At 37.7% G+C, this 22256-nt stretch overlaps 3 protein-coding genes across 3 annotated transcripts; 1 reads left to right on the top strand and 2 right to left on the bottom strand.

Moving 5' to 3' along the window:
* Positions 1–1483: 1483 nt before the first annotated feature.
* LOC306829952 (protocadherin Fat 4) lies at positions 1484–14003 on the top strand. Its single transcript, XM_079353171.1, has 16 exons — positions 1484–1625; positions 1832–2072; positions 2243–2584; positions 3387–4300; positions 4387–4561; positions 4658–4838; positions 4979–5229; positions 5334–9665; positions 9751–9852; positions 10343–10647; positions 10815–10837; positions 10927–11103; positions 11306–11433; positions 11526–11743; positions 11833–12091; positions 12562–14003. Exons 1-16 carry the CDS (start codon positions 1563–1565, stop codon positions 13953–13955), a joined length of 9105 nt encoding a protein of 3034 aa, XP_079209297.1. The 5' UTR covers positions 1484–1562; the 3' UTR covers positions 13956–14003.
* Positions 14004–14398: 395 nt separating this feature from the next.
* LOC306829951 (olfactory receptor 51E2-like) lies at positions 14399–15864 on the bottom strand (the record flags this gene model as incomplete). Its single annotated transcript, XM_079353170.1, has 1 exon — positions 14399–15864. The coding sequence occupies exon 1, from the start codon at positions 15389–15391 to the stop codon at positions 14399–14401; it is 993 nt and encodes a 330-aa protein (XP_079209296.1). The 5' UTR covers positions 15392–15864.
* A 290-nt stretch (positions 15865–16154) lies between these two features.
* On the bottom strand, positions 16155–20290 carry LOC306829950 (olfactory receptor 52E8-like; the record flags this gene model as incomplete). The annotated part of the gene is made up of 3 exons (XM_079353169.1): positions 16155–16213; positions 17044–17328; positions 19756–20290. The coding sequence occupies 3 exons, from the start codon at positions 20288–20290 to the stop codon at positions 16155–16157; spliced, it is 879 nt and encodes a 292-aa protein (XP_079209295.1).
* Positions 20291–22256: the final 1966 nt, after the last annotated feature.

Raw genomic sequence — 22256 nt, 5'->3', positions numbered from 1 at the left:
ATAAATTCATCTACATAAATTGCACACAAATAAAAAAAGAACTAAATCTGCACGTTACTATTCGTGATGACTCGACAATGTAATTTTCAATAAATATTGTGATGTAGAGTTACGTCCCCATACACTTAAAGGGAAAAAAGGTTGACAGATTAAATCATTAACATGGTATGGCCATGTCACATAGTTAATAGTCTTAAAGTTGCAGTAAAAAATGTAACTTCACAAAGTAAATTCACTTAAGCTTGTATAGCCATTGTTTTGTTTACTGACTACTCAAAGCTCTTCTACACCACATGTCACAGTGTGAAGTGTCCATCAGAAGTAACTCATCCCATTCATACACTTGTATGTTGCTGATGGTTCAATGTTACATTATAAAATCGACTAAACTATTCCGTGCAAAAGAGATGCTTTCCAACAAAACTCATTTGCAAGAATTTGTTTTCTGTTATCGCATCTTTTTTCTTTTGAAAAGAGCCTTGAGTGTTTGTGTGGACTTTCCCAGTTAGCCCAGGCATGGATGGACCTTTTATAAAGGTTTGCTGTGTTACTCTGCGTGTAATTGGAGACAGTCTCACAGTCAGGGTGGCCTGAGCCCCTTTAGAAGGGTTCACATGACCATTTTTTAGACTCCCAGCTGCTTCTCCTGTCATGCAAAGTGAAAAGTGTTAGTAGATAATAGTGAATAACGCCACACAGTGTCTTCCTTTTTTGGGTTCAACACGGGCACATGCTTCTATCCTTAGTGTTCCTGCATGTTATAAGGATTTTGATTTGTTGTGAAAAAGCTGCAGCATTGGCAGCCCAGTTTCCTTGTGTACTGTGTGATACAGTTCACAGTAACTGAGGCATTAAAGCAGTAACCCAATTTTGACTGTAATATAATATTGTGGCAATACTTGTCATTTTAAGTTTCAGTTTTGACTGTGTGTTAATGTCATGTCAGCTCTCTTTTGAAGCCAATGATTCAGAGCAGCAATTTTGTTCCTTTTCTTTCCTTTCAACCAATGAATGAATGCTGTGCAGATTCTGAATGAATCAGCCACCTGACACCCAGCAAGAAAGGCTCCCTCTAGGCCACCTTACTGGAGGTTAAAAGAGTCCATTTCATCTCTACACACAGAAACCTCAAAAGCAAAATCCATGCGGAGAATATAAAACAGACTGAGTCTGTATGTTACTGCACATTTTTCTTTCAGCAGCAAGAACTTAGAGTCAAGAAAGAAAAACGACTTTTTAATTTTCAGATTTCAAGGCATTTTTCTTTTTGCATACTTATAACAACAGCTAACTTTTTAATCTGCAGCATTTTGGAAGCCCAAAAGAACATTTTCTCTGTTGCAGGATTTGAATGGAACGATGTCAAAGGGGCGTGTCAGTCAGGATTACACGCTGAGAAGATTGAGTAATCACTATGGATACAGCTTTTATAGTTTTCCACTTGCTGGTCCAGCATGAAGTTAATGCCGTGTAGTTTCCAGGACCTCACTTTTTACTTTGTTTTCTCATGTTGAGAATCTTTTTTCCTTTAGATAATTTTCAATACTGACAAAGTAAGAAGAATGTGGACAATGGAGTCTACTGGACAATGGAGCAAATACACCATTTTATTGTTTAATTTCCTGGTAAGTTAGTCTTTGAGTTTATTTGTTGCAGGCAAGCTTGTTTCCGATACAACGTATTGCAATGTATGTGTAAAGAATTTTACTGTATACTTTTTAAGAGTATGTTAAGGTCAGAAATATGTTTAAGCTGTGATAACATAACTTTGGCATTCCTAAAACAATCTATTCATAATTAAAATGATTACAAAAAATATTTTGCTTCTCAGGTGTTTAACCCTTCCTCCTGTCATGAGCCTTCATCAGACAATACAGTGAATGTAAGCAGTGGGAGACAGTTAGCAGATATTGTCTCTGGGCAGTTCATGCCCCCCTCATTGTATTTTACAGCCATTAAAGCCATGCCAAAGCATGGCACCACCAGCTTACAATCTCAAAACAGATGGCAAACACAGATGGCTTTTTCCAAAACTGTTTATTCATTTGAAATGAAAGAAGACACAGCACCAGGTCAGTCATCTGTGCAGCAGGCCTAAAATAAGACACTAATGCATAATGTTTTCAGATAGTTCATTTATAAAGTACTGAAGTAAAACATAGAGCTTTTAATAATGTTAAATATTGTTGTTACTCAAGATCATATTATATCCATGAAGGTTTGTTTTGTGTTGTGTTGACAGGAACAGTGGTGGGAAAGGTGGAAACAGTGTTTAAGGGTCTCACGCATATCACATACTCAGTGCAGGAGGATGACGGAGAGAACCTGCTCCTCCTCAGTCCCCTCTCAGGGGAGTTCCTTTTGTCCCGTAGTCTGGACTATGAAGAAAAGAGTTTTTACATACTCACTGTGGCCATGCAGCAGGGGGACGCTCAGGTTTCCAGTGTCAGGGTTTACTTCAATGTGTTGGATGTGAACGACAACCCCCCTATTTTCAGCCAGGAGACTTTTTCTGCGTCATTGCTGGAGGACACAAGGGTTGGTGCTTGCTTTTTGTCCTTAAAGGTGTCTGATAAAGATGATGGTAAGTGCATCAGTAACAGATGCAATTTAACATTCCTCCAGCGGTTATCATATAATAAAATGTACTTTTGCTATGCAAAAATTAATTTAATCATGTTCTTTAAGCATAAAGTATAAAGGAAAAGGTTTAAATGGATTTTTCACAGTCTAATCATTCTTTGTGATTATGGCTCTTATACTGCAAATACAGTCTGTTTGCACCACTGTGTAACTTCTTTTTTTCAATAGCACATGGGGATTTATGGGTCCAAGCAATTAAGGATGGTCAAATTGACAATTCTCATTGCAGTGCACAGTTCACCGAAAGCTAATGAGTTTCTGTAACCATGTATTGGGAGGGGTTTTTTCCCCCTTACAGATATACACTTCTCTACAATTGGCATATACATTAGTTTATCGTAGAAATACAAATGATTCCTAGGAATAACAGCACCCCAATAATTGTACTGACCTGTACTTATTGATCACAGTTTGCCTGTGCTGTGTAAAGAAAAGAATGACGCCTGCCAAGTAATTATAAATGTAAAGTAGCATGGTTAATATTAACACATTTGTTGGCCACATAGGCAACAATCAGTGAGTCAAATACAAACATAAATCTTATTTATCTATATATCATTCAACTATGTCATTCAACTGATACTCTGATAATTCTATGATTAGCAAAATAATATTAGCAGCATCAGTGGGATTCGTGCAAAGTACAACTATTTTTTTTTCCTCTTGATTCATATTGAAAACATATTGAGATTAATCATTTGTGATAACATTGTATGCATGTATTATCTTTTTCCCCTCTTCAGGTGAAAATGGAGAGCTTAAACTGCGAGTGGTCGATGGAGGTGAAGAGGATGTGTTCTTCATAAACTCTGCTGGGAGTTTATGCCTGAAAACAGCGTTAGACAGGGAGAGACAGGCCTCCTACAACCTGACTGTTATAGCCAATGACTGTGTCCAGCCTGTGTCTTTACAGCTCACCAGCTCAGCACGTGTTGCTGTGTTGGTCAATGATATCAACGACAATGCTCCACTGTTTGTGTCAGCCAAAATGTTCAATATACCAGAGGATGCTTCTCTCCATTCTGTTGTGATGACTGTACAAGCTGAGGATAAAGACATTGGATCCAATGGGGAAGTGTTATATTATTTAAACAAGACTTCAGAAGGCTTGTTTAGAATTGACAATAGAAGTGGTCAAATCTACCTGGAGGAAGAATTAGACAGAGAACAGGTTGATACTCTGACTATCACTGTTATAGCCACAGACAAAGGCACACCGAGGATGGAAAGCACTATGAATCTTACAGTGCACATTGAGGATGTAAATGACAATGACCCTGAGTTCTTACAGAGCACCTACAGTGTTTCAGTCAGAGAGGATATCCGCAGAGGAACAAGTCTGTTTCAAGTTCATGCACTTGATAGAGACAACGGGATAAATGGGCAAGTGCGATATAGACTAAGCCAGACAAGTCCTTTTGTGGTCGACTCAGTTCGTGGTGTTGTCATGGTAATGGATAAACTAGACAGAGAGATGAATTCAAACTACAACTTAATTATAACAGTTGTAGATCTGGGGAGTACACCCAGATCTGCTACGGCTGCTATTAATGTCACAGTGTTGGACGTCAACGACTATGTGCCCCGCTTTACTCCAGATACGCTGACCATAAATGTTCTGGAAAATGAAGAGGACCCTTCACAACTAATTCACCAGGTACTACTGCCTCTGGTTAGTCAAAGTGTTCATTAAAAAAAAAATTTCCACTGTTTTTTAGTCTTTTTTATGTCTTTCTTAAACAGGTTTCAGCTGCCGATGAGGATTTGGGTGTAAACAGCCAGTTAACATACTTCATACAGAAAGGGAATAGTGATGGTTTGTTTGCCATTACTCCCAGTGGCACTTTTCAAATTCTACAAGGTCTGGACAGAGAGAGGGAGCCATTGTACCAAGTTACCATCATGGCTGTAGATTCAGGTGCTTCAGGTTAAATCTAAAACATGTTAAATTGCCAGGGATATCTAAAAAACTTTCAAAGTTTGATGAATGATTTTTTAACTTTATCAACTGTAGGATTGCCACCTCTAACAGGAGCACTTACCATAAATATCATAGTGGATGATATAAATGATAATCGACCAGAATTTCATGAACAGATGTACCACACCATAGTCTCTGAGGACAGTCCTGCAGGCATCGTGTTTGCTATGATTATAGCATCAGACATTGATGAGGGTATCAATGGAGAGATAAGGTGAAATGGGTTTTTTAAATTATTTCTCCCTATTATGTTTATACATTCTATTCAACTATTTTTACTTATGTTGATTCATGGTTTTTTGAGTCAACTGTTTATTGCAGTTCTGTACATTTATGTATTTGTTATTTTTTCAGGTATTCCCTGGAGAACCTTCATGTGCCATTTGCCATTGATGAAACATCTGGAGAGCTGTTTACAACCAATGTCCTGGACAGAGAGACAGTTTCTGTTTACGTATTGGGGGTTATTTGCAGTGATAAGCATCCTACTGAACCTCTGTCAAGTTCTGTGCTCGTCACTGTGCTCATTGGAGATGTTAATGACCACTGGCCCCAGTTCATGAACCGCCCCTATGTGACTTATGTCACAACTGAGATGGCTCCAGGTAAGCATTTTCACTTCCACTAACAAGTTTCATATTAAATACTAGATAATATGATAGGATTGAGAGTTTAATTTTGCTAATATCTTGAATGCTTTGTCCAACAGGTTCGGTTGTTTGTGCAGTAAAAGCAACAGATGGAGACACTGATATGAATGCAGAGCTACATTATTCACTGTATGGACAAAGTTCAGATCTGTTTTCCATCCATCCATATAGTGGGACTGTGTATACTTCCAATTCACTCCAGAGAACAGAGGACATCATTGTTAATGTGCATGTGGAAGATGCTGGAGAAAATCCAAAATTTGATATCACTACTCTCAGCATCAGATTTCAGAACATCTCAGAGTTTCCAGAAATGAAAGTGGATGTTCTGAGTTATGTTCTCTCAGAGGATGAGCCAGTGGGAACACAAGTGGCAGTAGTGTCTGCAGTGAGCACCAGAGCTGACCCAGTCTCTTTTTATCTTGCTTCTGGAAACTTTGAATACATGTTTCATGTGGGACAATTAAGTGGAGTACTGACAATAGAGAACCCCTTGGATTATGAGAGCAAGAAGGAGTTTACTTTATTGGTTGAAGCAAGAGACTCTGGCTCAGCCCCTTTCTCATCATTTGAGGAAGTTCACATAAACATCAGTGATGTTAATGATAACTTTCCTCAGTTCACCCAAGCTGAGTACAGATGTGAGGTGTTTGAGAACTCCCCACCAACCGGAGTTTGTGATGTTCTTGCTCTGGATGCTGATTCAGGCACTTATGGCTCAGTGCAGTACAAAATTACAGAAGGTAACACAGAAAACATTTTCACAATTGACCCTGAAACTGGTCTACTGAGCACTACTACAAGTTTAGACAGAGAAACAATAGCCGATTTTAATGTAACAGTTGAGGCTGAAGAGATACATAACCCTCTCCATAAAGACAAAGCAACTGTTATTGTGGTTGTTTTAGACAGAAATGACAATGCACCTCGTTTTTCACATATATTTCTTACAGTGGTATCAGAAGATGCCCCTGTTGGACATACAATTATTCAAGTAACCTCCACTGATAAAGACACTGGTTCCAATGCCTTAATAAGTTACTCCATAATTGGCCAAAGTGATGATGCTCCATTTAATATCGACTTAACTAATGGCTACATCACTGTTAAAAGACCCCTGGACAGGGAGACTCAGGATCATTATATCTTGAAAGTAAATGCAAATGATTCAGCATGGAGCATTAGCACTGACGTCACAGTAGTCATTGCAGATGTAAATGATAACAGACCAAAATTAACTGATCAATTTTACACTCATGTCCTTCCTGAAACAAAAGATAATGAAGTGTTTGTCATGCAGGTCCTTGCTCAAGATGCAGACCTCGGGCAAAACAGTGAAATTGTGTATGTCATTGAGCCTCCAAATGAGAAGTTTTGGGTGAACGCTTCTTCTGGTGAAATCTATACGAAGCAACCACTGATGTTAAACAAATCTGATTTGGAAATATATCAATTTACAGTCTTTGTATTTGATGGTGGGAGTTCTCCTTTGTACAGTAATGCCACTGTCACAGTGAGACTAGAACCATTTAACTACCACCCACCACTGTTTCTAAATCTAAAGCCTCTGATTGCTGTCCCATTTGACTTAGTTGTTGGTACTGAGGTTGTCCAGTTTACAGCAATAGATCCAGATGTCAATAACAACAGTGGTGGCATTGAATATGTCTTGAATGGAGGGAATGCATCCGTTTTCTTCTTGATCCATGCTGACAATGGGAAACTGATGTTAAAACAAAGCATAGCTGCAAGTGTGAATTCATTTTTTACTTTAGTAGTCATGGCAAAAGATCATGGCGTTCCCTCTTTATCATCGCAGATTGAAATATCTTTTGAAGTGACAGATATAAATCAGTTTTCACCAAGCTTTAGAGAGCCAAATGTCACATTTTCTACCCCTGAGGACTTGTCTATAGGATCAGTAATTGGAAAAATTCAAGCTGAAGATAAGGATTATGGTTCCAATGGTGCCATCATGTATAGCATTACCCAAGAATATCTTTATTTTCCATTCTCTGTAGGAGAAACATCTGGGCTGCTAATACTGACCAGAGAGCTTGACTTTGAAAAAGAAGGTATTTATTATCTCCAGATAAAAGCCATGGATAGTGGATGGGTCTCTAAAACTGGCATGGTAAATGTGACAGTGGTTGTTATGGATGTGAATGACAATCCGCCCATATTTCCATCCTCAGAGTACATAATTTCACTGCCAGAGAACTCCGATATTGGCTTAAATGTCTTTGATTTAAAGGCCGCTGATGCTGATTCAGGTGTAAATGCACAAATTGTTTACTCTATAATTGCTGGCCATGTGGATAAGTTCACAATTGATTCAAGAAATGGTACATTAACAACTTTGGTTGTATTTGATTATGAGCAAGAGCAGAACTTTCATTTAACAATCAAGGCTACAAACATTGGTGGCCCTACTTTATTTAGCTTGTTACATGTTGTCATTCAAATCTCAGATGTCAATGAGTTCAAACCTATGTTCAGTAAAAAAGAATGTAACTTTTCTGTTTTAAAAAACGTTCCTGCTGGGACTGTGATTGGGAAAGTAACAGCTACTGATGATGACCAGGGCCTGGAAGGTCAAGTCTTCTACCTTATGTTTGGTCAAAAGAAATATAAGAGCTTTAATATCAACAAAATCTCTGGAGAAATATTCACTACTCGTAGTTTGAGGAGTCAAGGCAACAGTCATATAGATTTTAAAGTTCTGGCGAAGAACCGTGGTGTTATCACTGGCACAAATGTAGATGAGACTTTGGTCAGAGTCACTGTGATTGACACAAATGAAGCGCCTGTGTTCACTTCTGTACTTTATGTGGCAAATGTGTCAGAAGACAGTCCCATTGGGACTTCTGTGATAACTGTGAGCGCTTTGGATGAGGATTCCATTCTGGACTGGAATCGCTTCTTCTTCAACATTGAAAATGGAAACAGAAACTCCTCATTTGCCATTAATCCATCTAGTGGCGTAGTTTCGGTCATCTCTGTACTTGACAGAGAGCTCTGGTCATATTATAATCTGACCCTAACAGCTACTGATAATGGCTCCCCTCCAGCCACTGGGACTACTAATGTCATTATAACTATTAATGACGTTAATGACAATGCTCCTAAACTGACATTCACTGAGGCTAGTGTAAAAGAAAATCAGCCTCAAGGCACTGTTGTTGCCAGATTAACTGCATCTGACTCCGATTTGATGCCAAACCAAGGACCGTTCACTTACTCGTTGGTTAATCCTTCAACTGACAGTGCATTTTCACTTACTCCTGATGGAGTCCTAGTCACAACACGGACTATTGATCGGGAAGAAATCTCATTGTATCAAGGCCTGGTGGCAGTAATGGATTCAGGGATCCCTCAGCAGTCCTCAACAGAGATGTTCCACATCAAGGTCCTTGATGAAAATGATAATCCTTCAATGCCAAGAAATATCTTCATTGAGGTTAAATATTTTGGCAGTTCATTCCAAGGAGGCATCATTGGTAACGTCCATCCTGAGGATCTGGATGAGTCTGATACATTCAACTGTGCCATCAAAAGTGGATCACATAATATGTTTACAATAACTAATGGTACTTGTGAGCTTTGGTCATCTTCTTTTCAAGGAGAGGCTACCTTTAACATCACAGTTGAAGCTACAGACCAGCTTCACTTCCCAGTCAACAACAGCATCTATGTAAACTACAAGGGATTCACGAATGCCTCTATAGACAGCTGCATATTATTCTATGTGTCAACATCCTCAATAGAAGAATTTGTGTCCAGTAACTATTTGCGATTTGTGAAAGCGTTGGACAGTCTTTTTAACCTTCAGGCCTCGAAGACTCATGTGTTTGGAATTAAACAAATTGGTGGTGAAATCCTTTTATTGGCTGCGGTTAAAAACTACAATGGTCGATATCTTAGTAAAGAAGTAGCCAGTGGTATCTCCACAGGACATAAGAGGTTACTGGAGGTACAGAGCAATGTGACAATATCTCACATCACCAGTGATCCTTGTCTCAACGGCCCATGTCAAAATCGAGCAAAATGCAACAAAAACATCTACTTCAGCCAGGAAGTTGCTGTTCTGGAAAGCAAGGATGTCATCTTTGTGTCACCTCAGAAGGAGGTATTTAATTGCACATGCCCAGTAGGATTTACTGGGATACTATGTGAGGATGACATTGATGAATGTAAGGTAAATCCCTGTGAGAACAAAGGAACATGTGTGAATACTCCAGGAAGTTTTTACTGTCGCTGTCAGAGTGGTTTCTCTGGCTCTGTCTGCTCTGCTGATGTCGATGAATGCCTGAGGGTGAAGTGTCAAAACGGAGCCACCTGTAGTCCCACTCAGGATGGATATCAGTGTCAATGTTTGCCAGGGTTTGAAGGTAGATATTGATTTATAAAAAATTTAAAAATGTCTTCTTTAACAAATTTCTGAATCTCTTCAATCTCTTTATTGCTTTTTTTTAGGTGAAATGTGTGAGCAGGTGACGGACCATTGCAGATCGACCCCGTGTGTTCAGGGCAACTGTACCAATGCACAGACGGGATTCTCCTGCCACTGTCCTTTCGGTAAGAACATTGGAAAAGATTTATGGCAATAATACTCTAATATCTGTCTATTAAATATAGCTACAACTAGAACAGAGTTAGGCAAGCTAAGCACAAAGACAGCACAAGCAGGTACCAACATCAGTCCACAATCTGTCACACAAAAACAAATCAAACACATAATTTATCTCAGCATTTAACATGTTTTGGTCATATTTTTAAGTTGTTATGTCTTCCAACCATTTCTAAGAGGGGAGCCTTTGTCAGGAAACCAGCAAGAAATAGTGACATAAAAAGAAAAATCCGGAAACAGTGGCTTTTAGGTGGTTTATGTTTTAATTTTGTAAAGTCAGATTTATTATTTCCCTCCAATTTCAGTCTCTGTGCCAAGCTAAGCTAACTGTCGCATGATACTCTCCCTACAACAAGGAAGCAGATGTGCACATTTTACTAAATTATGAAAAAGGTAATTTCATTTACTAACAGTGCATTTATTTTCATGTTTTTTAAGGAGTCAGTGGAGACAACTGTGAGGAGCACTGTTATGGCTTTGAGGAACTGTCCTTTATGACGTTTCCCCCATTGGATCGTAGGATTAATTTAATCTCTCTAGACTTTGCAACAATGCAGAGGGACTCACTGCTCCTGTACAACCCTGGAGGATCATCATCAAGCAGGGATTTCTTTGCCCTGGAGATTCTTGATGGGTCTATACACCTCTCATACGACCTTGGCTCAGGACCGGTGAGGCTGCAGACAAATAAGCAAGTAGCAGATGGATATTTTCACAGCGTCACTGTCAGGAGGATCGGCAGTGTGAGTTTAAAATATGTCAGACACAATTAAATAAACATCCTGTTAAAAATTGGAAGTTCAGATAACTGAATCTTAAAATACTTCATACTATTTACCTTCAACAGATAGGTTCTGTAAATGTGGACAACTGCACTGACGCTGACAACAGGGGATTTTGTTTTTCACAGAGTGACAGCAGCAGCTTGGAGAGGTAGCTATGAAATATTCACTATTGTACAAAAATTAATGATTTTCTTATCTAAACCATTTTTTTCTTTGTCTGTCTTTACCCACAACCAGGACTCTAGATGTTGGCAGTAATTTGACATTTGGAGGATTGAGGACTGTTGAATCTATTTTACTGTATCCCTCCCAGATAAAGACCCATGACTTTGTTGGGTGCATTAATAAAATGTATGTGAACGGCATTCTGCTAAGACCTTCAATGGCCCTTTCGACATATAATATCCTTGATAGGTAAATATATATATATACACAAAAATCATGATTACCTATAAATTATAATCAAAAACTGTTAAGATCTCTGAGTTAAAATATATAATCAGGGCACCTTTGTGGTGTAGGCTGAACTGACATGTCTTATTTTGCATCAAGCCACCTCCAAACTCTAACTGTGTATCTTTACATGTTTTGATTTGTTCTATAATTATCTCTAAAGGTGTCCTCGGTCATCACCATCACCGTGTCATAGCAACCCTTGTAAGAACGGTGGCACCTGCCATGACCTTTGGTCACACTTTCTTTGTGAATGTAAAAGTCCTTTTACTGGAAGCAACTGTGCCACAGGTAAATGTGCTTTTTACAGTACAATATTTTTATTGATTTATTTTATCATTATTTATCTTCTCTTTTTTCATTTTTTTTTCTTTCTTGATAAGACATGTCAGAGGAGCTTGTTTTTCGATTTAGTGGGATTGACTACATTCAGTATGTGATCAAGGAGAGATTCAAGAGAGACTTCCTGTTGAAAAAACTACAAGATACTGATGAAAACGAAGACACCATGAACCAAAATGTGTTCAACATCAGGTTCAAGACTCAAGATGATGGAGTGTTAATGTGTGTTGTTCATCAGACAGGATTTCTTCTGTTAAAGGTAATTATCAAAAAAAAATTTCAAACATATTTAATCATCTCTATTCATGTTATAAGTAATAAACTCTTTACTTCTTCTGACAATTTCAGATAAAAGACAGAAATCTTCTGTTTATTTCTAAAGACACATTATCAGGACACCTCTCTGAGTTCACGGTGGATCCTCCTGTAGCTGACGGGGTTTGGCATGTCCTCTCTTTGTTCAGAAATGGACAGAAGATATTCGTGCTCTTGGATAGTATTGAAGTTTTGAACTTCACTGATCAAAGATTGGATCTCACTCCTGTCACTGTGGAGAAGATTGTACTTGGTGCAACCATGACAGGCGATTCAAGTCTCAAAGTGTCAGGTAAATATACAGAAACTTTTGATGACTTATAAATAATTACTTAGTATTATAAAAAAAAAAAGATTTGTTTTCAGGCCGCTGTATTTGGGTAAAAGTTTAGATTAGGGCCCTACAAAAATTCCAACATAATTTTATCTCTGGCAGAACTCCTCTCGATGCTTTAATTAAGGCAAATCAAAATGTAGAATGCACAACATTTTTATGCAGATGTATTATGTATTTGAATGAAAAGATTATCCAAGTAAAATCATTTTAAAGGTTGCCTTTGAAATATGTGTTTAGATGTATATATTATCATAAATAAAGGTATAGGAGAGGCCCACAGTTTTTTGTTGCAGTTTTACCAATAAGTGAAGCCAACTACATTTCCCTTGCCTCTGAAGTAGATATAACAAAATACAAGCTTTACATTTCAATCAAACATCAAGGATATTTTGTCAATTTAAGTTGTCTTCATTTGTCTATCACAGGGTTCATTGGCTGTGTGCAGTATTTCAATATGCATGGTCACTCCCTGCCTGTCAGTGGACACAGTATGATGGCGGATGTCTGGCCAAGCCCGTCTCTTCTCCGGTCTAACTGCAGCTCATCAGGTATCTGCTTCCCGTCGCCCTGCTCTGAAGAGGACACAGCCAGGAGCAGTTGTCTGACGGCCCACTGTAAAAACAGGTGGAGGTGCCGACCAGATGCGCAGAACAGGTCCTGCATCTGTTTTCATAGTGTTTCTAACCACACCTGTGATGTCTGCATCTCTGCAGCAGAGAGCCTTGATAGATGCTCAGAGACTCAGGGCAGCGGGCCTCTGTGGCTCCTAGCTGTGATTCTCCCTCTTTTCTCTGTCCTTGTGATTATAGGAATACTTGTCGTTCAGTATAAAGCAAGGGGGCAAAATGCAAAATGTACTAGTGATGGGACGCAGCAGAAAACAGAGCAAGGAACAGACAATGCAGCCTTTTGCCTCAACGACAACAGAAGTGCCCACACAGGACATGAGAAAAGCCATGACCCGATGAATGCAGATCAGCAGAAACAATGTGTTGCAGAGTTTAACTGTGAAGCCAGTTTGTCAAGTATTCATTCGCTGCCACATAGTGAGCCAGAGTATTATGAGATTGGCAGCATCTCTACTGCAAGTAATTCAAAAACTGCTTCACTGAAACGCAACTTTCATGAGCATTTAGCCAGTAAAGAGGGAGTGACAAATGATTCTCATCATGGGGGAGATTTGAGGATGCTGTTAGCTGAATTTAGCTATGAACGCTCCCATGAGGTTTGGGCAAAAAAGGCTTTAAAGCATCACAATTCGTTGTCCCTAAACAAGCAGATGTTGGTTAAGATTGATACGGAAAATTCCAAGCTTACACCACCTTGTAACAAGAGTTTTATACAACCAGAGTTCCTGGAACCTGCACAACGACTCACATTGGAAGAAATCAGTAAACTAAACAATCCACTGGAGCAAAGAATTGTACATCAAGCCTCTCTGAGATCCAGCATGATGATGGAGGTTTCATCTGAAAGTGACACAGAAAGCACATTCACCGGTGCAGAGTTTGACTGTGGACTGTTTTCGGTCATCAGCGACAGGAAATTAGCACATGATCAGTCATCACTGACAACGCACAGCTTCAGGAAACAAGGCATCTTAACTCTAGATTCACATTTAAATATTGACTCTCACTCTACTGCTGCTCAGCACAACACTGACAGCAGTCCCTACACTACATTTGAGCAATGGAGCAATATTTTTAATATGCACTTACCTTTTAACAGCTATGCTCCTGTGTTTGAGGATATTGCATGTCTACAGACTGAGCACAGTCATAACTATGACATGCAAAGTGACATAGAGGAAATTATCTGAAGTTTAAACTTGTAGGTAAGATTGGAAAACGTGTATGCATTCTTTTACTAACCCATTGAAATGAGTTTGATCTGTCCAAACTCATTAAAATGTAAGTTAATTACATTTTCTGGTTTTTCATTAAAGAATTAACTGAACATGGTTTTATTTTTTGTATCTTCTGAGCACATGCTTAAGTTAAATGTCAAACATTATCAATCTGAGATAAAGAGAAATATTAGCTCTCAACTTTTGTATTTTTTTATACAGCTTGCAAATATGTGTGCAGTTCATGGGTTCAACATTCTCAGTATCTGCAGATCAAAGTTAAACTCAATTAGCCACAGACAGATATGATTGAATTAAAAAATAAAATAAAAAGAAACTCAGGGAAATCACTTGTTTTGGAATAAAAAATGTCTTATATGAAAACTAACAAACACTTACAGTATATTTTCTCATAGCTAATGCAAGGTGTTTTTATCCATTTGATTTTGTTTAGCGGTTGTTGCAACGCTCACGTTTCTGCTTTTAAATCTGTGAATTAAGGCTTCTTTAATGTTCTTAGTCTTGAAACAGTATATGATGGGATTCACTACAGCAGGCATGAGGCTATACATCATAGTTATAATAGTACGGGTGCCACCGAAGTTGAAGCCCAAATTATGAGCAATATACACAAAACATCTGGGCACATAATACACACAGGTAATAAAGATCTGAGGTACACAGGTGGACAGCACTTTGTACCGCTTCTCAGTGTGAGGCATTTTCAGCACAGCTATGATTACAGAAAAGTAAGAAAATATTATAAATATTAAAGGAACCAAGAGAGTGAACATGGCATTTACAAGTGCAACAGCTTTTACATATGCAACTTGATCTCCACATCCTAGCAGAGTTACTGATAAATGATCACAATAGCACTGTGAGATGACGTTACGATCGCAGTAAGGTAAAGTTAAAGCATGCAATACAATCCCCAACATGCGAATCATTGTTAGAATCCAGCACAGGCTACATGCAATAGAAACAGCTTTGTTTGTAAACACAGAGGAATATTGAAAAGGAAACCCTATGGCAACAAAGCGATCCAAAGCCAACATGAGTAAAATTAAAGAGTGAATAGCTCCTAAAGAATGGACACAATACATTTGTGTAAAGCAGGCTATGAATGAAGATATTACATCATCCCACCAATATCTGGCAATAACCTTTGGAAGAGTAACAACACTTAAAATAATGTCTGTCATTGCAAGGTGAAAAAAGATTAAATATGTTGGTTTGTGAAGAGTCCTCTCGTACCAAATAACAGCTGAAATGAAACCATTTCCAAGCACAATTGATAAGAACAAGAGAAGAAGAAGAAAAGACACTGTTCCAAAATACTCAGGCTGAAGTCCAGGGAATCCATCAATGATAAAATGATCTATAGAGGAAAAATTGTTGTTTGTCATACTCACATGTACGCAGAAGCCAGGTTTTGAACAAAAATGAAACAAACCACAATTCAGAAACAGTAACAGATAAATTACATTTCAGGGTCAATAATTATAATGTTAAAAACAGGACCCAACATTTATGTACCTCAGAGGATCTAACACATGCTACCCCAGAGGTCTGTTCTAACAGGCTGGATGTGTTTGACACTTTATATTGTAAAGGCTTTCAGCAGAGTCTGTTCTAATGATGGGTGTGGCATCGTTTCTGAATGCAAATAGTCTGACAAAAAAAAAAAAAAAAAAAAAAATTCAGTACTCACAGGTCCACAATTGACTCAAAGAGTTTTAGTTTTTCCCTTTGCCTCATCTTACAGTGTAGGTAGGTAAACAGGCAGTAAAAGGCAATCCAATCATGTCAAAGTGTTTGAAAAACACACACCAGATTTTTTCCCCTCTCTTGTGCCACTTTAATTTTTCATTAATTTCTTTTGTGATGAGAAAAAATAAATAAAGGAATGGCTTGAAATTAAACTGCACCCTTTAGCTATTTAGCTTTTTGCTCTACTTGTTTTCTGTCACAACATTTGTTCCATCGATTTCTGTTGCTATGTAGAAAAAAATTAAATCCATGCATGACTTGATTATAAACTGCAAACTTTATCGAAACAACAAGTTCATTTGTTAGGCTGATAAATCTACAGACCTTAAGCTTTGAATCCTCATAAGAAAAGGCAACTTTTTGTCATTGAACATTTAATTATGTGTATAACTTTACAAGCTACCTGCTGTGGGAGACTGTGTCTTCTGGGGTTTTTGAGCTTGTAGTAAACATCAGAGCTGACAAACAAGGCACATGGAACATGGGCTCAGAAGTGCTCCTATGTTTCAGTGCCAAGCAGGATGGGATGCAGCAGTTTTCATTTGTCTAAAGCTAATGAAATGTATCATTCCTTTCCTCAATACTCATGCACTTAAGTCCTTGACACTCTACTATCATACCTTTGTTGAACAACTTGGATTCAGCAAGCATAAAGTCCCACTAATCAAAACCCCACAGAGTGGAACCATGCCAGTGTAATAATGCCACTCCATAAGCAACAGTCAGTGTTTGTGTTGAATTTATGTAATAATGTGAAATGAAGAAATTAACTATAATCAGAAACATAATTTTATTTATACAGTTTTAAAACAAAGCTTCAAGGTTCAGTTATACATATTAAAAACAAAGACTTAAAAAGAAACTAATTGGTCGGACAAAAAAGAGGCTGGTGAAAGGGAGACCTTCCAGTATGAGGGATTGGGCATGCAGAGCTGAACAACTAGAATCAAAAAGCGATGCCAATCAGGAGAGGCTGCTTGTGGGGTTTTCTGTTGTGTGGTAATAGAGGGTTTGATTTATTTTACTTAGGTAAAAACAAGACTGACTCTAAAATCCGTGGACTGTGAAACCTTCGAAACAGCAAACAAAGCATTCTGTATATTACTTGGCTTGGTTGCACGTTGCTACACTGTATTTTTACTTAATCGCTGCTCTTTCAAACTTTGAGCTCATCATGTTTTTTTGCTGATGTTAACCTTCCTCACTAAAAATGTCCTTCTCAAGCTCTCTTTGATATCCTTTGTTTTGAAACAGTATATAATGGGGTTGATGGCAGCAGGTAACACACTGTAAAGCATCACAACAACAATGCGAACAGGAACACTGAAAGTGAATCCCACATTATTAGCAAGGTACACAAAGCACCTGGGCATATAATACAAGAATGTGATGAGAAGCTGCGGCGTGCAGGTCGACAGAGTCTTGATGCGGCCATCAGCACTTGAGATTCTCATCACAGCCACAATGATGACAAAATATGAGAAAATGATAAAACCAAGAGGCACCAACAGACTGAACATAGCAAGACCGAATGCAACTATCTGAACCTCTCGTACGTTCTCACATCCCAATGCTGTTATTGCGATATGATCGCAATAGCACTGTACAATGATGTTTGAGTTACAGAAAGGTAGTGAAAGAGCATCTAGCACAACTCCCACCATCCATGATATTGGCAGTAACCAGGATATAACACAAAGCACAGACACAGTGTTGTTTGTGAAAAGAACAGTGTAACGCAGAGGAGCACAGATTGCGATAGAGCGATCAAGAGCCATCACCATCAGAATAAAAGAATGAGCTGCACCTAAAAAATGAACAAAATACATCTGTGCAAAGCAGCCATAAAATGAAATAATGCTGTCATCAAACCAGTATTTAGAGATAATTTTTGGCAAAACAACAGTTCCAAATGCTAAGTCGGTTAACGCCAAGTGGCAAAAGATTAGATATGTTGGTTTGTGAAGAGACCTGTCATATTTAACATATATTAAAAGAAACACATTTCCAACCGCTATTGCCAAGAAGATTACAAAAAGCAGGAACGAAACAAGTCCAAAGTGCTCCAGTGAAAGTCCAGGAAATCCAATAATGAAGAAATGAGTTATGCTAGTGACATTAGTATACAACATAATCCTTTAAAGTCACAATAACAGCCTATTCCAGCAATTATCAGATGGAACAAGTTAGAATAAAAATACATAAAAATGTATAAAGACCAAACTAATTTAAGTTTTACAAGTCAACAAACAAACAGTATTTTAGTTAAAGGCTTTTTTTTTTGACAATGTCAAGATAAAATACGAGCATGTTACACTTACAGTAGCTCTGCTTTCATGAACTCACTGCAACATCTCTCATTAGAGCCACCATTTAAGCATCTCAATGTGCCAATAGCTAAATCTCAAAGGTACACATTTCCAATTGAGTGTAACGAGCTCTCGGATCAGTGTAAGTGGCCACATGAAATGTGTAGTCAAATAATATGTGCTTAAAATCAGAGGCATACAGCCATGATCACTATAGCTACAGTATACTGAGACACAGATTGTATCAAAATATTTTCAGTGTTTGTGAGCTATCAAAATAAGAAACAATGCATTGAACATTGGTGTTACCTGGGATTCCTTGGCTTTTGGAGCCACCCTCTAGTGGACACTTGAGGATTTCAGTTTTTTGCACTTCCACATTGCCTTCATTTTTTTTTAACGCTTGTATATAATGACAATCTAACGGTGTAATCTCAGGGTCCCAGGTAGAAAGTGAATACACATTACCAGAACGTGAACCCTTTTCTCTCTGGCCACATCAAAGTCTTTGTAACCCATGCCGCTGGTTACATTGACTACATGGCTTTTGTTTTCATGCTCATATAAAATGTAACCTGCCAAGGGACTAGGATTAGGTTGAAGGTTAAGTGAACCAAGTCTTACAAATAAGTAATGTGAAATATGAGTTTCTGTGTTGAATTTTTAAATCTACATCAAGAACTCTTTAATTTTGTCTAAACCGTAAGACACAAACTTTGTTTGTTGATATAGTTTTCAGGGGAACAGCACATGAACAGTATTTTTGTCTTGTAAAAACACTCAAATAGATTTTGTAAAGTTATAGCTTCCCTGTAAGACATTAAGGCATTCTTAAAATGAGTTTATTTTCTCTATTTGACACATCAAACTGAAATGAGTGTTAGGCCCATTAATGCTTCTATACAAATATGGTGCTGTTGTTGGTAAAGAATATAACTATAGTGATTTGTGTATTTCCCTTTATATTTAGTCCCCTGATAAGGAATGAATGACAACCCTGTTTGTGTGGAGAAAAACAACAACTTAGCTTTACAGTAGTAGTTTATTTATTTACTTTTTTCACAATACAGCTATTGCCTTACATCATCATTCTTCTCTTTTTTCATTTTATTACTGAAGAAATGACACTTGATATTGCCACTGAAAATACTCATGTTCATAAACTTATGTTGAATGTGTGCTTCTCAGTACTGAAACACATGAACAATTAACAACTTTTTGCAAAACAAACATGAACATAAACTTTTTCTTTAGCAGATTGAATTTATCTTCAGCTCATTGTTAGACTGAAAGCTTTATCTCTACTCCGATCCTCACTGTTTTAAGCTTCCTCATCAAAGTCTGCTTAATGTCTTGAGTCTTGAAACAATATATAATTGGATTCACAGCAGGAGGAAGCAGACTGTAAAACAATATCAGTAAAATACGAAGATCCAAACTGAAAGTAAAGCCAACAGTATTCGCTACATAAACAAAACACCTTGGAAGATAAAAGAGACATGTCAGGAATATTTGGGGGGTACATGTTGATAAGGTTTTTTTGCGCCCTGCAACGTTAGACATTTTCATAATAACCACAATTATTGAAACATAAGAAAACACGATGAAAGCCAGAGGAAGCAAAAGACAAAACATGGCCATACAGAGAGTAGTGACCTGAACAGTTTTCACATCATCACCACATGCCTGACTTGTGATAGAAATGTGGTCACAAAAGCACTGAGCAATGACATTTGATTTACAGTAATGTAAAGAAAGGGCCTGGTAAACAGTGGTCACCATCAAAGACACAGGTATGAACCAAGCAAACCCACAAAGCACTGATATGATGTTGTTTGTGATCAGGTTGGGATAACGCAGAGGAATACAGATAGCAACAAATCGATCAAGAGCCATCACTAACAACATGAAAGAGGTCACTGATCCCAAATAATGAAGAAAGAACATCTGAAGAAAGCATCCATGAAATGAAATAACGCTGTCACCAAACCAATATTTAGATATGATCTTAGGGAGAGTCACAGTGCCAAATGTTAAGTCAATCAGTGCCAGGTGACAAAAGACCAGGTATGTCGGTTTTTGCAGGGTTTTCTCATAAACAACAAAGACTAAAATGAACATGTTTCCCAGTGCAATAACAAGGTAGATGAAAAAAAAGAGCACTGACACAGGACCATAATACCGTGGTGACAGTCCAGGGAATCCAAGGATTAAGAAGCTTCTCATTCTTGTGACATTAGAGTAGGTCATCATCACCTTTTCAATCAACAACAAGACAAAAAAAATTCATGAACATCACAAATCACATCATATACCAGTATGCCGTAAAAAAAAAAACAATGATAAAAATGCATATATTTGAAATCTCCTAATAATGAAAAAAGTGAACTTATAAGACCTTTACTTTTAAGTCTTGACAAACACTTTAAAACATGTATGAAAGTTCCCCAATGTTAATATTTGAAATATTGAAATGAATAAAATTTGCTATTTCAAAACAGCTATCCATCAAACACTTAATATAAAGCAGTGCCAAAGGCAGCTATATCATTTTAGTTGTTGTATTTACCATCCAGAATCAAGACAACATTATTACCTCTCAGATGCAGGCCAACAACTGAAAGCTGGGTGCTGTGGCGGGGGTTATTATTTGCTTCATGTGATGCCTGGTCATGCTTATTCTCATAGGGTCTTATTCTCAAATGAATCTGTTACTTCAAACATCAACATCAGAATGAATTACTCAGATTTTGTTAAAGGCACTCTTAAGCTATATTTTCAGTCTAGTTACTGAGTTTTCCAAACACAATCCCTAAAACACCATAACAAATAGGATTGTTATTTTTACCTTCAGATTGACCCCTTGCTGACATAACTCCAAATATATCAGTGGTTTACTTGAACACTACGATAGACAAAAACAAACAGAGTGTAAAGGCTGATTTGAAGGTGAACGAAAACCAAGAGAGCCCTTTTATCCTTATAACTATAAATAAATCAGGTATTTCTGACAAAAAGGCTGTCACTGTAGTCTCAAAATAACTGTGCACCTTTTTACTTTTGCACATCTAAACCCCTTAGAAAATGCAACCTTGACAGAAACATTTAGTTCAAACGCAAGCAGAAGACAAAACGTTGACACACACAAAGATGTTACTGCGACAATTTCAACAAGGTCACCGTAGGCCTGACTTGTTATAGAAACTATCCACACAGTAGCGTTGAGCATTTGAGTTACAGAACATGCATGTTCCCAGACGCTGTCTTTAAAATGTATCCTATGAAAACGTTTCTCACTTTAAACATGAAAGTCAGAAAGTAATTCAGAGGATGTTGTATGAGGAGTGATGAACTATGAAGAAATCTGATCAGGGTTTATGGATGTCATGCATGATATCATCAAAATAGCCTTTTTTTTTAGACTTTTAAGGCCAAAAAATCACCAAACTTGCACAGTCCACTTGTTTATTTGGGTATTGAAAGATCATTTAATTAATAACGCTAAAGTGTTGTAAATCCCACAAGAGTAAACAACTAAACAAATGAAACAATTAAACCCCAAGGAGCATGCTTTAATGTCTCCTCAGTGTAATAGAGATCTCCCGGGACTTCGAATCTATTTTTTGAACGTTTTGTTTATATACTTTATTAATCCTTGAGGGGAAATTCTGCTTTTACACTCTGTTATTTAGAGATATATTGTAGCATCAAATCCTATAGAGGGACAACATTTCATCTTATTGTGTACTTTATATGAATGATAATATAGAGAACGAGACTTGACCTGCTTCTCATAGAAATAGGCATGAAAAACATACCTTTTCAAACAGGACTATGAACATGCATTATTGGAGAGATATCAGAATCAGGCTGCTTTAGAGGGAGTGCTACAAAGCTGTTGGAGGTCCGATGTCTTGCTTAAGGGTGCCTGGGCAGGGCTAGGGAAGTGACCTGATACCAATAAATGTGTAAGTGCAGACTTTTCAGAGGTGGCAGAAAAAGAAGAATTGAAGTTTTCGGCAGACTAACCATTCAAGATGTTATTTGTCACGTGCTCATACAGATGTGCAGTGAAATGTAAGGACTTTTCCGCAGGCCATGCAATAACAATAATAACAATAAACACACAGTTTCACAATAATATAATAGAATATAACTAAAATATAAAGGAGTTTTACAAAATATTAAGTAT

Source organism: Symphodus melops (genome assembly GCF_947650265.1).
Source record: "Symphodus melops genome assembly, chromosome: 10".
Classification (NCBI taxonomy): Eukaryota; Metazoa; Chordata; class Actinopteri; order Labriformes; family Labridae; genus Symphodus; species Symphodus melops.
Note: the sequence above shows the minus strand (reverse complement) of the source record. Positions and strands in the feature narration are given on the sequence as shown.

What these genes read in the sequence shown, in the direction of transcription:
- LOC306829952 (XM_079353171.1), top strand. Translation starts at nt 1,563, where the DNA reads ATGTGGACAATGGAGTCTACTGGACAATGGAGCAAATACACCATTTTA. An exon ending in GGTGTCTGATAAAGATGATG is followed by an intron (nt 2,585 to 3,386) that starts GTAAGTGCATCA and finishes TCCCCTCTTCAG; the next exon opens with GTGAAAATGGAGAGCTTAAA. An exon ending in CATCATGGCTGTAGATTCAG is followed by an intron (nt 4,562 to 4,657) that starts GTGCTTCAGGTT and finishes TATCAACTGTAG; the next exon opens with GATTGCCACCTCTAACAGGA.